The sequence below is a fragment of the Quercus robur genome, chromosome 7 (genome assembly GCF_932294415.1).
Source record: "Quercus robur chromosome 7, dhQueRobu3.1, whole genome shotgun sequence".
In the NCBI taxonomy this organism is placed as follows: domain Eukaryota; kingdom Viridiplantae; phylum Streptophyta; class Magnoliopsida; order Fagales; family Fagaceae; genus Quercus; species Quercus robur.
The window spans coordinates 19,316,300-19,332,216 of record NC_065540.1 but is presented as its reverse complement, the minus strand read 5'-3'; the positions used below and the strand labels follow the sequence as shown (position 1 = coordinate 19,332,216).

General features: G+C 36.2%; 2 protein-coding genes across 2 annotated transcripts; both read right to left on the bottom strand.

Moving 5' to 3' along the window:
- Positions 1-361: 361 nt before the first annotated feature.
- Positions 362-2,737, bottom strand: LOC126691123 (uncharacterized). The gene is made up of 4 exons (XM_050386195.1): positions 1,945-2,737; positions 1,690-1,860; positions 1,158-1,615; positions 362-1,079 (listed from the first exon to the last, which is right to left on the bottom strand). The coding sequence occupies exons 1-4, from the start codon at positions 2,735-2,737 to the stop codon at positions 564-566; spliced, it is 1,938 nt and encodes a 645-aa protein (XP_050242152.1). The 3' UTR covers positions 362-563.
- Positions 2,738-7,758: 5,021 nt separating this feature from the next.
- On the bottom strand, positions 7,759-14,589 carry LOC126691122 (NADPH-dependent aldo-keto reductase, chloroplastic-like). Its single transcript, XM_050386194.1, has 7 exons — positions 14,548-14,589; positions 10,565-10,615; positions 9,714-9,790; positions 9,505-9,592; positions 9,133-9,408; positions 8,673-8,924; positions 7,759-8,333 (listed from the first exon to the last, which is right to left on the bottom strand). Exons 1-7 carry the CDS (start codon positions 14,587-14,589, stop codon positions 8,247-8,249), a joined length of 873 nt encoding a protein of 290 aa, XP_050242151.1. The 3' UTR covers positions 7,759-8,246.
- Positions 14,590-15,917: the final 1,328 nt, after the last annotated feature.

Below are 15,917 nucleotides of genomic sequence, written 5' to 3'. Positions count from 1 at the left end.
CAAAATCTCTGGACGCAGAGATGTAACGTCTAAATTTTCTTGAATAAAAGAAACCACATCCATACTCGTCCAACTCATGGACGAGGTAAAGCCAACTGAAACAATCCAAATTCTGGACGAGACAAAAAGTTGGCAAAATAAGTAGACGGTATGAAAAATTAGTTTGCAAGTCTTAAGACGAATCAAGCTAATTAAAAATACTACCTGCTAAGACGAGTTAGACTACAAGAAAAATATGTATTCTCGGCATGGACGAACTAAGAATAAAATAGCTTAGCAGCATCCGTCCATGCAAAGAAAATAAAATCACTCGTCCATTCAAAGAAAATGAAATCATTTATTCATGCAAAGAAAATAAAACTTCATTCAAAGGGTGGACATCCTACGTCCAAAAACCCTTGATTAGTTTGAAAAGTAGAAATAGTATACTTAAAAAACCCGTCCTAAAACCATGGACGAGTATAATGTATTCTTGTTACATAAAGAAGGTCCAAAAACAAAGGACCAAACACAAAAGTTACAAAAAAAAGAAAAAGCAAAGCTACAAAGTTTAAAATCCCGTCCTAAGAAGGGGGAGCATTCACTGTAGGCTCGTCCTGAGGAGGCTGAGTGCTGGCGTCGTCTTCCACGTTGACATCATCAGAGCCAGTCTGGAGGAGAGAGCTTGTGGCAGCAGCAAGGTTAAGCTTGATTGTGCTGAAGTCAACTTCAGGAAAGTTTTCAACAGCGTCCATTCTGAAATCTTCAAAACCAGCTGCATAATTGCGATCCAAAGTGTCTGTATACTCTTTGGACGACTTGAACTCAGCCACAGCGTCCTCTCTTGCCTTGGAAAGACGAGCATTCAACTCATTGTTCACCTGTTGTAAGTGATCAATGCGCGTCTCCTTCTCCAATGCATCCGTCCTTAGCTCCTCAATCAGCTTGTTATGCTCTTTGACTTCGTCCTTAGCTTTTTCAGCAAACCCAGCCCATTTCTTACAGTCAGCGTTCACCTCCTGAATCCTCGTCTCCAACAAGACTCTCGTCTTGTCCAGCTCCGTTGCCTGTCTAGACGCTGCTATAAACTTCGACATGGCCTGTGAACAGAGAACAACATAGAATGATTAAATGAGGAAAATTTAATAACTAAACAAGGACGAGGGATACTGGCATACCTTGAAAAGGTCATGGACGCCTGAATGCTCAAATTCCTTCAAGCCCATGTTATAGCACATGTTTATATCCTCGTCCTTGACGGCCATCTGGAACCGTTCCCAAGCCAGGTCTTCATTTGCAATAATATTCATAGAAGGCTGGGACGAGCCAGGCATGGTAGATCTGGCCACAGGAGTTCTGGGAGGAGTCTTGGACGGGGTGGACTCAACTGGAGTGGACGAGTCCACATCAACTATTTGGACGGCAGGCTGAGACGAGGGTGGTTTGGACTTGACCACCTTGGACGAGCTTTGTTTAGCCCTTTTATCTCTTCGACTGGGGAGCCCATCCAGATCAATGTTCTTAGGCAAGAACTTTCTTTTGTCCCCAGCCGTTGGACGATCCTGGGCTTGACCCTCAGGACGTTTCCCCTCTCCTGCGATCTCTTTTCCTCGGTTCTCTTTCATTGTTGACATTCCTAGGACGAGATGAACAAATGAGGAATGTATACATAAAAAAGAAAAAGAAAGGAAGGTTAAGTTAAAAACTTACTTTTTCGCACAGTGACTTCGTGGGCTATAGCTTCGTCTGAAGGCTCGGGACCTAAACCCCACTTGGCCAGACGCCTAAGCGTGACAAGGGAATGGAAGCTCCTGTCTGCGTGTAGACGGGCCCTGTGGACGCGGTCACGGTGAAATTTGCTCAAGGACGGACGTTTGGCAGCTACAAAACAATGAACAAACAAAGGTTAGAAATTGTAAATGTACTAAATAGAAGAATAAAAGTAGACGAGGGGAAGGGACGTACCTTCTGGACGAAGGTTCCCCAGGTCCCCAGTGTAAGGAGGAAAGGGATCCCTGCCAACGTCCACAGGGTTCCCTGCCCAGAAGCCTGAAATAAAAATAAACTCCGTCTTCCACTTCCTATCAGACGAAGCTAGGGACTTGATCAACCTACAATCATTCCCTCTAGCAGTAAATTGGTAAAAACCTTCAGACTGACTTATGGCAGAAGGTTTATAACAATAAAGGAACTCGTCCACTGTAAGAGGACGGTCCCTACCAAAAACTTCCCTCCACAAAATTTGCATGGAGATAATTAATCTCCATGCGTTGGGATTGAATTGACAAACACCTAGACCTAATTTGACTAGTAACTCCCTAGCAAAGGCATTTAAAGGAAACCTAAGGCCACCTAGGAAGTAAGATTCATAGACGCCTATTCCAAAACGGGGCTCACAACACCATTCTCCACGGACGGGTAGCCTAGGGTTAAACTCGTCTGGGATTTGATACCAGGACCTAAGGTTACCTAACCTCTGTTCGTCCGTCTTAGAATGGACGCCTACAGCGCAACTGAAGACGGTTTCTACCTCGTCCGTAGGATTGGACGGAGAACCAGCTTGAGAGCCAGAAGCTCTCCTAAGCTGTTCTTGGACGACTTCAATAGGGAACCCAGGGGCCCCAGAAGAGTAGTTCTCGTCCGTGCTTCCTCCACTCTCATCACTAACACTCCTGGAGCTAGACCTATCACTAGTATCATCACAATACTCGTCTATAACCTTATCAAGGCTATCTGTGGACGAGGAAGCAATAGACATCCCTAAGAAGAAACTTAAACCTAAAGACGAGAAAAAGAAGAGTACCTGGCTCTAGACGGAAGAAGACTCTAGACGCAGAGAACTCTTAGACGAGGCTCTAGACGATGGATGTCAAGGAAGAAAATTTCTGGAATGAGGAGGGTCAAGGGAGGCATTCCACTATTTATAGGATGCTGACCTGGGTAATCGAAACGACCCAACCAATACAGAAGCAACACGTGGCATCAATCTTGGAAAAATAAATCGACAGAATCAGTCTCTAATAAGAAAAGGACACGTGGTACAAAAATTGTTAACCAATTGTGCCCAAGAACGTTCAACCTTTTGGACGACTCACATGGACGAGGGGGCAACTGATGGTGTCACAGAATCCCCAAACCCATAACTCGTCCATATGTCTCGTCCAACGAAAGAAGCAACAATAGGCGGAGAGAATTGCAACCGTACCAGCGACCCTCGTCCGTATATGGACGGGCTTAATACCTCAAGATCTACTCGTCATTTATGGACGACAAGCCTTCCAAGATGATCTCGTCCGTCTTTCATTAAAAGTGGACGAGATCATCCTGGAGGTCTCGTCCATCCTCATTATGGATGGACTAAAAGTGGACGAGATCATCCTGGAGGTCTCGTCCATCCTCATTATGGATGGACTAAACGTGGACGAGCTACTTATGAAGGTCTCGTCCATCTTCATTATGGATGGACGAGTTCATCGGCCCGTTCGACCTAAGTAACTTCCACAGCGGTTACTCCCAATTCTCCGGACTCCTCGACACTGGGAACGGTTACCAAATAGATAACCGTTCCACACACTATATAAGGCTTCTTCGATGAAGGAAAAAGGTATTCAGACACTTTCTTACTTTTAAGAGAACACTTCTTCGTTACGGAGAGTTCCAAATAACTAACTTGATCATCGGAGGATTTTTGGCCGGTCGACACCGGTCCCCTCTGATTCTGTGTCTTTGGTATTACAGGAGATAGCCCGAAGATCAACGTTCAAGTCTTATCAACCCACTGATAACCAAGGAATCATCATGTACAATATTTACCACTTTTTGTATGTTTACAATGTAAACCTATAAAAGTCTAATGCAAAAAGTGTATAATATAGAAAAAATAACTTTTTCTTTCAAATTTTTAACTTTACAAAACTTAATGTAAATACTCTTAAAAGACTTTAGATAGGTGACAAATTTTGGACTCAAGATTATTAATTCTGAGTTTGCTTTGCAACTTCTTCATTAAATACTTTTCTATCATCAAAACTTAGAATAAAATATAATATTGGGATGTGCACCTGCCCAGCCTTATCCTTTTTTTTTTTTTTTTTTTTTTTCTAAGAAAGGAGCAAGAAAATACACAATGCATCAAATGCATGTTTCCTCCCTCTCACATGTAGGTGGACCCCACACGTGTGGGATCTACCTCCGTGTGAGAGGGAGTTCGACCTTATCTTGTGTACGAGTCTTTAGCTTTTTATTTAATTATTTTGTCAAATGGACCATTTTTTTGTTTGGGTCTATTGTAGTCCAAAATATGTTTCTTCTATTTTACATAATTACATTTCAAAAATGCCCATATTAAATTATCTATTTTACATTATATTTTATTAAAATATTTTTTTTATTAATTTTTTTATTTCTTTTCCAAATCCCCTCTCTCTATAAATAAAGAAAATATTTAAAAACAAATTTGTATATGAACAGTAATTATGTATATTTGCACAATTACTGTAACTAGAATTGTATTTTGCACAGTTTTACTTAAGTTAATGTGAGTGTATTTTGGAGTTGGTTGAACAAACTTATGCTATTTTAAAAGGATTGATATAAATGCTTTTATATTTGTCCATTATAGTTTATGGCTTTATTACTTCCATCTAATAGTAAAATATTCATTCCCCCAATAATATGCATGTGATGAAATAAATCTTTGTTTATTAAAATATAGAAATCGGCTTGGTGGGGCATATATTTCTTTCAAATTCGTTGGGTTCAAATGGAAGAATATTTGTTGTTTCTAATATTGAATTTTTTATGTTTGGTGGAGTCTTCTATAATTTGTTTTGTACTCGAACTTTGTGTATTTTAACCTAATGTTGTCGGCTAATAAGCCTAACATATCCCTATTTATAGATTGGGTCCATCGGGGAAACTAGAAATAAACTCAAAAGGCAATTTCAGAGATTTTCGATATTTAACAAATGTACATCAGGCTTTTAGAGGGTTGAAAAATCTTTCTTTAGTCAACATTTTCAGCTTGGCTCTATTAAAACCCTGTAAATTAGTACCAACTAAGATCTCTGTCGGGGGTGGGTGGCAGAGCAAGCAGATAAGATCGCACTGGGTCTCGAGACTCGACTCTCAACTCGAGAGGGTTAAAATAAAAAACTTTCGAAAAATGCGAGACGCCGTCATTTTTTTGGTTCTTGAATACCTTAAACGACAGGCCTTTAACGTCAACAAATTAGTGCTCTAAGAAACATATATGAGATGGGTTCAAGTTACACCTGGTGTAACTCTAAGAGTTACACATTTTTTAAACCATTAGATTTATGTAAATCTAACGGTCAAAAAAGACACTCATTAATGCTAATATTCTGATTAGGATCTCATTAATTATCCCTTATTTATTGCATTCCATACATATCTCTAAACTTAAAATAAAATAAAAAACACAAAAAAGTATACATCTTTCTATAATTTTTTTTTCCACCATTTCTCCAAAAAAGAAAAAGTCCAAAATAATATATATATATATATATATATATATAGATGAAATACTAAAATAATAAGTATGCTAATCGTCCATTGGCACATGCAAGATGCAGAAAAAAGGCCACCTTGGTGCTGCAATAATTCATTATACAATCCTTTAAAAGTTGGGAACCACACGCATGGTTCGACTACAACAGTTCTACCATGAATCTAAGATTACTTGGTGATTGAAATTACTACTGAGTGCTGACTTTTCTCAAAAAAAAAAAAAAAAAAAAATTATAAGGAGTAGTCTTCAATTTGGGAAGTTTTTAACAAATTCGGTAAAACAAACTATATCAAGTAGCTTAATCAATTAAAACCGTCTTCTTCTTCTTCTTCTTTTATTTTTATATTTTTATACTTGTTTATAAAGAGTTAAACCAAAAAATAAAATTCACAAATTATCCTAACCCTAAACTTGCCACAAACGCAAAAAACATGTCCTATATATGTCACTCATTATGCATATATCATTTTTTATAATTATACAATCTTTTTTTTTTTTTTTCTCAATAGAAATACATAGATTTCAAGTATGTTGGTTGAAGAATTAATATGAATATTGTTTTGTTTGGGAACTAATATTATGAAGTTGCCAAGAACTTAGAGATTAGATTATATGGTTTGATGATATATGCTTTGCTTTCTTTATGACATATATTTTTCTAGTTTATGGTAGAGACTTGGAATGTAACCAGTAGTTACTCGCAATTTGAAACTTCACGTACTCCAAAATGTTGTGTTTCCTGATCTGCATTCTAGATTCTACAACAGTGCCAAGTATATATATATATATATATATATATATATATATATTTTGTGTTTTTTTAGTTTTAGAGATAGGTATGGAATGCAATAAATAAGGGATAATTAATGAGATCCTAATCAGAATATTAGCATTAATGAGTTTCTTTTTTGACCGTTGGATCTACTTAAATCTAATGATTTAGAAAAGGTGTAACTCTAAAGAGTTACACCAGGTGTAACTTGAACCCATCTCTATATATATATATATGACAATAATTATTTTATGTATTTGATATTATGATATATCATCGTGTTCCTCACAATTGTTTTTGCACTGTGTTGATACCCAAAAAGTTAGAGAGCCTAAAGGAACCAGACCAAGGGCCTTATATGAATATAAAAATGACCCATTGTTCTATGGAATACTCTTGTAAAAGAGGAAAAAAAAATCATAAAGAATGGGCAATAAGGATGGATGGTAAACTCTTTGATTTACACCAGCCAATAAGGACATGCTACATGAGACTTTTACTTAAACTTATGATAAAATCAATATATCCTAATACACCTAATAACATCTCAACAAACAAAAAAAACAAAACCTATTTCATGTTTCCCTAAAATCTCAATCCCTCTTCATTGTGAAAACAGAGATCTAATAAACCCTATTTATTTCCCTCCATTTATTTGTTATTATCATCATTAGTAGCAACATTATTCTTACTTTTATCATTATTTCATATAGCATATTTTACAATGTCCTCAGAAGGGTTATGTGGTGTGTAGAGGCAAAATAATATAGAATTAGAAGTTACAAGAGAAAAACCATTTAGTTTTTGGTTGTTCTAGTATTTCTAACTAGAATTAGTTATGTCTCATTCAGGCGTGACATTCTTTATATACTCCTTGAGATGTATCGGACATCATTGTGAAAGTAAAAAACATCACAGATCGGTGGAGACGCAGGAGCTGAAGAGGGGTTGAGATTTCAGGAAAATGTGAAATAGGTTTTGCATTTTTGTTTGTTAAGATGTTATTAAGTGTATTAGGATATATTAATTTTACAATAAGTTTAAGTAAAAGTTTGATGTGACATATCCTTATTGACTGGTGTAAATCAAAGGGTTTATACTCCGTCCTCATTGAATTTAATCTTTTATTTTATGTATTTGATATTGTGATATATCATCGTGTTCCTCACAATTGTTTTTGCACTGTGTTGATACCCAAAAATTTATAGAGCTTAAAGGAACCAGACCATGGGTCTTATATGAATATAGATGACCCATTGTTCTATGGAATACTCTTGTAAAAGAGGACGAAAAATCATAAAGAATGGGCAAGAGCCCAATAATAAAAAAGAAGAAGGAAGAAAGGGCCTTGAATAAGGTGCAAAGAAAAGGGTCCTCAAATGAGATCAATGAGAAAACCCAGTAAAAAAAAAATGTCTCATTAGGTTGCAAGACTATTGATGCAATAATTCCACTTCAAAAACTTTGAACTCTTTTAACTCAAATACAATGCAACCCACAAATTACAAATATATGAATGTTAGTAGCAAGAAATTATGAAAATACTTGGTACAGAATATGGAAACACTAACAACTATCAAAAGTTGCATTTGGCACATGAGACAAGTAGGCCACAGTGATGGATCTTGTAAAACTTCCACCAATGTCGATTAACAATGACAAGAAAATCGGCGTGTCATTGATTTTGGAAATTTGGATGCAATTCAAAACAGTATCTGACAGTGGTACTACAAATTTTTAGTTTCACCCTTTCTCAATAAAAATAGCCACAACTCACTTCTCAACCTGACATACTCAGCAAATGCTCTTTTATTTACTTCGAGTTTATCTGGCAGAAACAATTTGGTCCCTGACTATGGTCACCACCAGGTAGAAAGTATTGAAAATCAATTAGTTTGGATCAAACTGGATAAAAGGAAATTTAAAGAAAAGCAGCAATGCCTGAAATTAACATCTGATGCTTGCTCACAATTCGCCATCCCAGAGTTCTTCAATTGTCTTGTAGGCACCAAAGGTTTCATGAGCATATACAGTACCCTTAATTAGCCTCTCCTGCTTGAATAAATACCAACACTATTGTCATTTTCACTTAAAGTGAAGCCCTGTTTATTGTTTGTAAACAATTCACTAATTCTTTTGTACCTAATTTTCAAGAACAATTCCATTTAAAACAAAAAGAAATCAAGAACAACAAAAATGGTTAGCTAATAATCCATAAATCCATCTACACACCACATTTTGATCAAAGCATTTATCTAAAGGATACAATAACATAAGATTCAATTCCAAGCATTGTAAAAAACCAATGGCAGGAAGGTGTGTGCCATGTTATACCCATAGTGATGTTGTCAAACCAAGATGAATACAAATATATAAGAATAGGATACTTGCCTGCTTAATTTCAGAAAGCTTGGCAAACAAATCTTCAGGTATTGACCAGTCAAAAACATCTAAATTTTCCTTGATCCTCGCCTCATTTCTGCTCTTAGGCAGTACACTATGACCCATTTGCACCCCCCAACGAAGAGCCACTTGTGCAGAAGTTTTCCCCAATTTCTCTGCAACTGTGAGGAGAATTGGATTCTTAAGGATCTCGTTATTGATAGCAGCCGTACTACCAGGGGAACCCAATGGTGCATATCCCTGCAAGACAAAAAATCAGCATTAGCCATTAAGTAACTTGGAAATGAAGTTTCCAAAATCACATTAAAATGAAAACAGGTCTGTTTTGTTTCTGAAGCTCTTGCCATCAGTCTATTCTGCATAATTTAATAGCAAAGATCCCGTTTCCGTTTCTATTCAAGGCTTCAAGCACAAAAAATTATAATCCACTTTATATCAACATACTTACAGACAGGTGAACTCCTGTAGCTTTACAAAATGTATGTAGTTTTGGCTGCTGCCAAACGGGGTGGCACTCCACTTGGTTAACAGCTGGAGGCACACGTGCTATCTCCAACAGATCCCCAAGTTTCTTTGAAGAGAAATTGCTAACTCCAATAGCTCGAGCCTTCCCAGAATCATAGAGTGCCTCCATTGCTTTCCATGTACCCGGAATGTCAGGTTGGGTAAGATTTTCAGGTTTGTTGCCAACGGACCCCTTTTTCATGCTAACTGGCCAGTGGATCTTTAGAAGAAATTAGAACTCTTATCAATGAAATACATTAGCAAAGTCCTTAAAAGTTTATTTAAATTTTGGCACTCTTAAGTGTGGCATACATACTAGATACAGATCCCCATAGTCAAGTTGCAAGTCCTGTGAAGTTTTATCTAATGCCTTTGGTACATCTTCTGGCACGTGATCAGTACACCTGCAGATAGTTATAGTTCAAATTAGATAATAAAAAGAGTAGAAAAAAAAATGCAGCTTATTTAAATTTTCATCAAAGAAACCTTAGTACAGTTTGCAGTCATATAATTTTTAGAACAAACCAGAGTTTGGAGGTGATCCATAAGTCCTCACGCTTAACTAGACCATCATCAAACAGCGTCTTTAAAGCTGACCCAATCTACACGCACCAGAAGTTCGGTCATAATATGATTCAGACTTCATAGACAAATATTGACATTCCTAAAGAACAGTTCTAAAGATGCATGTAAATATTCACTCAAAGCACATAGATGAGAACATAAATAAAATAGAGAATAAATGTCAGGTTTTTTCATAAAAATTGCCAATGAGAGTTGCATAGCCAATTTCTATACCTAAGGACTATGTATGACCTTTCATCAGTTTATCCCACTTATATATGGTGGATATTTCCTGAGATTATTTTATTTCTTGTTCTTGATCATATTAAGAAACTAACGAGGATAACAGATACACATCCTACTTTTTGTTTCCTGTATTAGCTACCAAACTTTTGCACTGTCACAATCACTTAGATGCGAAATTATTGTAGCACTGAAATCTGAATCTACGAGCTCCCTACAAAGTCTGAAATAATAAATAAATAAATAAAATTCATTTTTAACGTTCCCCCACTTTTGGGTATGACTTAGAAAATATCAGGAGTGAGCTATGCCAAGAAAATGAGAGAGACTACTATTAACCATTCTAAATTATTTTAAGGAATATGGTTACTTCTGCTAGCTTTTAGCAATGTCTTAGCAAATGAAAGCAGTAAGCTTCACCGACCACACAGTGACATGACAGTTTATACTACCATTGTCAGGATATGAAATGGCAACTAAGATGGGAAAAATTGGATAACTTAACTAAATGTCAGGATATGAAATGGCAACTAAGATGATATGCAATATCAGGTATTATGCAATATTACCTCCTTCTCATTGCAATAAAATGCGGCACAATCAATATGCCGATATCCAACCTGCATTGACCTATAAAAATCAGTAAGCTAAATGCCCAATAACTATATATAATCTGAAGGTAAGTTACAAAACTCAAAAGTGAAAAAAATAGATACTATATTGTTTTGAGTTAAGACATTAAGCATGTAGTACATTGCCTTACTTTTGCTTGTTTCAATTTGGCCCTTAAAATTCCATTTTGTTCATTTCATCCCTAACCTTATTGTGTTCAATTTGATCCGTCTGTCCTCTTCCATTAACTATGCTACCCTCAAAGCCCCAAAATGGGGTAGGTTTTTTAGCTTCTAGATCTTAAGAGGAAAAAATAAAGAACTTTCTCGAGAAATATTCACAATTCAGTTATGATTATGATTTAGATCCCAAATTAATTACAGCTTGGTTGGTTTTAGGCTAATTTGATAATTTAGTCCAATTTAAAGTGATTAACCAATTGATATAAGCATGAATATCAACATAGGCGAGGATAAACATGTAAAAGTATGTTAAAAAACAACCCACAGAAAATTAAACCACAAGATAACACTTGATGTATTATCGAAGAGTAAAATTTGAGTATCAGGCATAAAAGCCTCTCAGCAGCCTCATTGCCTAAACAATTTACTAGAATAGATACTTGTACTACAATTCACTCACAAAACCCTTCAAGTAATGTAGCAAAGTTGTACTTAAGCCCTCTAAGTTTTTGCTAGCATTTGACTCCACAAGTCCTGTCTTTGCTATAGCATCTGAATTTGCAAAGGGGTGTTTGGTACATGTTTTCAAACAACAATTTTCAGTTTTTAAGTGCATGTACCAAACACCCCCTAAGCTACCAACCGCATGATCAAGTCTCATTGATCACTCCTAGGCCTCTTGAAGATTTGAGATGGCTCTAATGATTCCTAAGCACCAATCTACATCATGAAATTTGAAACTCTCAATGAGTGTGTTTTAATTTCCTCTCATAAGATCTCGCAATGGAGAGGGAGAAGGTAGAGAGAATGAGAAAGTTTAAGCTCTAGGGTTTAGATCTCTCTCTAGCTCTTCAGATAAAATTAGGTGTTTTTCCCTTTTTTAAAATTTGTGGGAAATGAAAGTATATATAGTGAGGGATTGGAACAACAAAGAAGAAAATAACTGATTTCTCTCAAGTTTACATATTTTTGTACGTGCAAGGTGTAAGGCAAAACCACTATCCAATTGATTTTTAAATTTGAATCTCGTATTACCAATTCACTTCACATACTTAGTTATGGAGGTACAAATTCTACAGACTTCAACTTTCACTTTAGCACTTACACACTCCACCTCACACCTCACTTTAGCACTTACACACTCCACCTCACTAACTCAAATACAACTTGAATACCCACAAAATCCAAAATAAAATAAAATTGAATGATTTAACTGAATTGAATTTTGACACAAGATTAGACAACATTCTAGAATCCTAACATTTCTAAATCTAAATCCATGAAATTGACCATTCTCTCCTCCTCACTCCTCTTTTTTTCTCACATATGCACTACTAATGTAATTGTTGGAAATACATGTGTGAGTGAAGTCCCTCACTGAATAAAAATGACAAGAGCGAGTGGTTAGTATAACATAGTTGGGCTCAAACCTATAGGCTTAAGTCTTTTGGTTTAGGTGGTATCCCCATATGTTATATTAATTACTCCCTAAGGTGTGTTCGAGGTCACTTTCCTGGTTCCCATGGATACCCTACTTTCCTAGTAGGGACCAAGCAAACCTAAAAGGCCCACAAAAAGATCCTGGAGAGAGGCCCAACAAAGGAGTATTGCAAATAGTGCTGGATCATGGTGAAGCATGTGGTTCCAATCAACAGAAACATACGAGTTGGTTCCCATGGATAAGCATGTGAGGACGTGTTGGTGATGGAAAGAGCCCAAAGGTAAGGAGGGAGCTAGTAGGACTTGGTCAAAGTCCAAAAAGAGACAAATACTCACACATGTTAGTGAAGTTCCATATGGAATAAGAATGACAAGATGGAGTGGTTAATATAATATAGTTGGACTCAAATCCGTAGGCTTAAGTTTATTGGGTTAGACGACGTCTCTATATATTATATTAATTACTCAATTAGAGGCTCCCCAATAATAATTGTATAAAAACCCATCAATTTATTGAAACCTCCCACAAATCCTTAGGTAAGAAGGTTTTTTTATTTTTATTTTTATTTTTTTTACCCCTACCTCAAATACAATCTACAATAATATTCTATTTTGTTAGCAATTAAATTTTAGTGTATTTTGCCACTTAACTAGTCTTAACATTTTTTGGATTAATTATGCGTTCAATATTGCTTTTTAAGCTTGCAAATAACTGAACTAAAATTCTGACTATGATCATGATATGTAATGCATGCATCCAACTAGCAATGCTACAGATATAATATTTTTCACAACAAATTTCACATCAATAAATTATCAAGGTGTTATTAATTCTGATTTAAACTCACTACTGACTTACTCTACATTTATTGGCAAGATATACATGTAAAAGAGTATTACCAATTGTGGGGCCCAACAATTTATGAGCCAGGCCCACTTATTCATGGGGAGCCCTAAGGCCCAAGCCGAAGAAGGTTATAGTCTAAACTCAATAACATAAAGCACAAATTGGCCCGGAGAAGCAGCCGAGGACAGTGCAGTCCTCGGCTGACCCAAAGCTCCACCAAGAAGAGGGGCAAAAACGGTATAGGGACAAACTTGAAAGAAAATCTAAAATATCTAGGAAAGGCTGCCCTAACTACCTTCCCCATACATAGCTCTGCACCTAACAGAGCCGTATTCTTTAACTTTATCAACCACTCCCTACAACCTTGGTCTTGGACTGACAGGACAAGTATCAGTCTTGGAAAGGTCGACCCTACACGTGGACGAAGGAAAATGAACGCAGGCTAGTATAAAAGAAAAAATAAGTAATCTGGAGGGGGGGCTGGGAAGACGGGCCAAAAAGGAAGGGCCTCCCAGTCCACCTCCAGGAGAAAGACTCTAAGGGTGAAGACACCTCAATCACATATGAGCACCACAAAAACCCACCGCTGGGTAACTGAGGCCTGGCCTTTCGAACCCACTCTCTACAAATGATATTGTCTGGGCCCATTCACGTGCGAACCCAACACTACTGCGGTTCGTTGCGGAACGTGTCCTTACAATTTTTATTTGTTTGAAAAAAATATATATATATATATATTTCTAAATTATAATAAATACAAATTATTAACATTTACTCAAAAAAATAGAAGATCTTCTGAGCACGCGCGTGCTTAAAGGCTAGTTCTTACTTCTTATTAACCCGGTAACATTAACTTTTTTCTTTTTTCTTTTTTTTTTTCTTTTTTTGAGAAAGATAACATTTACTTCTAAAAAAAAAAAGCTGATAACATTAGGTTCACGTACAAAGTATACAATACAAATTAGAAAACTCCAGTAAACATTAAAAAATTAGCAGGGGAAGTTTTAGAGAATCTTCCATTTGAAGTTTGAACGCCACATTTTTTTTTTTTCCCTAAGAAACAAGATGAAACACTTCATTAAATTCTTGAAAACAATGTTACATGGCTTCCTTAGTTTAAACATCAGCAATACAATGGGGATAATCTTTCGATCCATACACTTTCTGGTCCAAGGGTGTAGCTCTACGTGCCAATCTATGAGCCTATTTATTAGCATGCCTTCTCACATGCAAGAATTCCGAGCAATGCTACTACATGCACAAAAATTTTGACACCAATTAAGTTGGCAAGCTTGTACTAGTTTTTATTTATTTATACCTACAAGGCCACAATTGACATCATTTTTTTTTTTTTGTGAAAATGCACTTTTGGTCCCTACATTTTGGGCCTTGTTACAATTTGGTCCCTAAATTAATTTAGGTCCTAGGTCAGTCCCTGATTTTCAAAAATCGTTTTTAAAATAGTCTCTACCGTCAACCCAATAACAGAAGATGCTGAGATGGCAAACGGCATGTCCTACTTGCTGACATGGCACTAACGTAGATATTAAAATATTATTAAAAAAAACTTATTTTGCATTTTTTAAATGCCACGTCAGATTTAAATTAATAAAAAATTAAAACAAAATCCAGGTCAGAAATTTTAAAATAAATAAATAAATAAACATTAATTTAATAAATACATTAAAACAAAATAAATTAATTGAATGTCTTTTTTTTTTTTTTAATTCCTTTCAGTATTTTTTCTAAATTTCTTGTTCTTCGTGTTCTTCCCCATAATCAATCTCCAGAGCATCTTATCAAAAAAAAAAAAAAAAAAAAAAAAAAATATCTAGAGCAAAGAACCAAACCCCAAACCCAGATCTCAACCAAACCCCAAATCCATATCTCCAGCACAACACAGCACACTCGCCACCCAAATCGACTCACCACCCTAACCGACTCCACTGCCTCCATTGAGAGAGCTATTTTTGGATTCTCCAGGAAACCTAAAAACTCAGTGGCTCCAAACCTAAAAGCTCGACTGCTTCAAGAAACCCAGAAACTCAAAAACTCCAAAAAACCCAAAAACTCAATTTGTCCAGGATTTGGATTCTCTAGGAAAGCCAAAAACTCAGTTTAAATTTTTAAAAAAAAATAAAAAAAAGCTTTTTCAGTTTAAATCTGGGTTTCGTTTGGATCTGTGATTGACCGAAGCTCTAGCGGTGTTGGCGTTTTGTTTGGGTCATCTTGCTTCAACAGAATCATCAATCAATTGGGTTGTAGTGGTGGTGGCATGGCCATGGGTCTTCGTAGCATATGGATTGCGGGTTGTGGGTTAAGGTGTGTTATGGGTTTTGTGGCTGAGGTTTCTGCTAGGTTGTGGCGCGTTGGTGGCCCGATGGTTATGGCGTGATGGTGGGTTGTGGTAGCATGGAGGCTGTAAGCTATGGGTTTTGATGTAGATCGACGGATGTGACAGAGGATTTGGGTGGAGGTGGTTTGCTTCGATGTGTTTATGTGGGTAGGGATGAGTTTATTGTTTTCTCCGATGGGTTTGTGTGGGTAAGAATGGGTTTGTTATTTTGGATTTGTGGTGGGTGATTTGGATTTGTGGCAGATTCTGGTGGATTTGTGGCTATTACTTTTCCCAATTATCCCAAAACTTAGATTTAAGATTATAAAAAAAAAAAAAATTAGATTTAATTTTTTTTTTGGATAGGAGCTCAATTTTTTAAACTGAAAAAGCCTTTTTTTTTTCTTCTTAATTTAATTAAATTAATGTTTATTTATTTATTTATTTTAAAATTTATGACCTGAATTTTTGTTTTAATTTTTTATTAATTTAAATCTGACGTGGCA

Coding starts and splice junctions, on each gene's coding strand:
- LOC126691122 (XM_050386194.1), bottom strand. CDS start 14,589: ATGCCGTTTGCCATCTCAGCATCTTCTGTTATTGGGTTGACG. Junction 9,791..10,564: donor TTTATTGCAATGAGAAGGAG/GTAATATTGCAT, acceptor TGGTGCGTGTAG/ATTGGGTCAGCTTTAAAGAC. Junction 9,593..9,713: donor TGGATCACCTCCAAACTCTG/GTTTGTTCTAAA, acceptor AACTATCTGCAG/GTGTACTGATCACGTGCCAG.
- LOC126691123 (XM_050386195.1), bottom strand. CDS start 2,737: ATGTCTATTGCTTCCTCGTCCACAGATAGCCTTGATAAGGTTATAGAC. Junction 1,861..1,944: donor GGGGAACCTTCGTCCAGAAG/GTACGTCCCTTC, acceptor ATTGTTTTGTAG/CTGCCAAACGTCCGTCCTTG. Junction 1,080..1,157: donor GCGTCCATGACCTTTTCAAG/GTATGCCAGTAT, acceptor CTCTGTTCACAG/GCCATGTCGAAGTTTATAGC.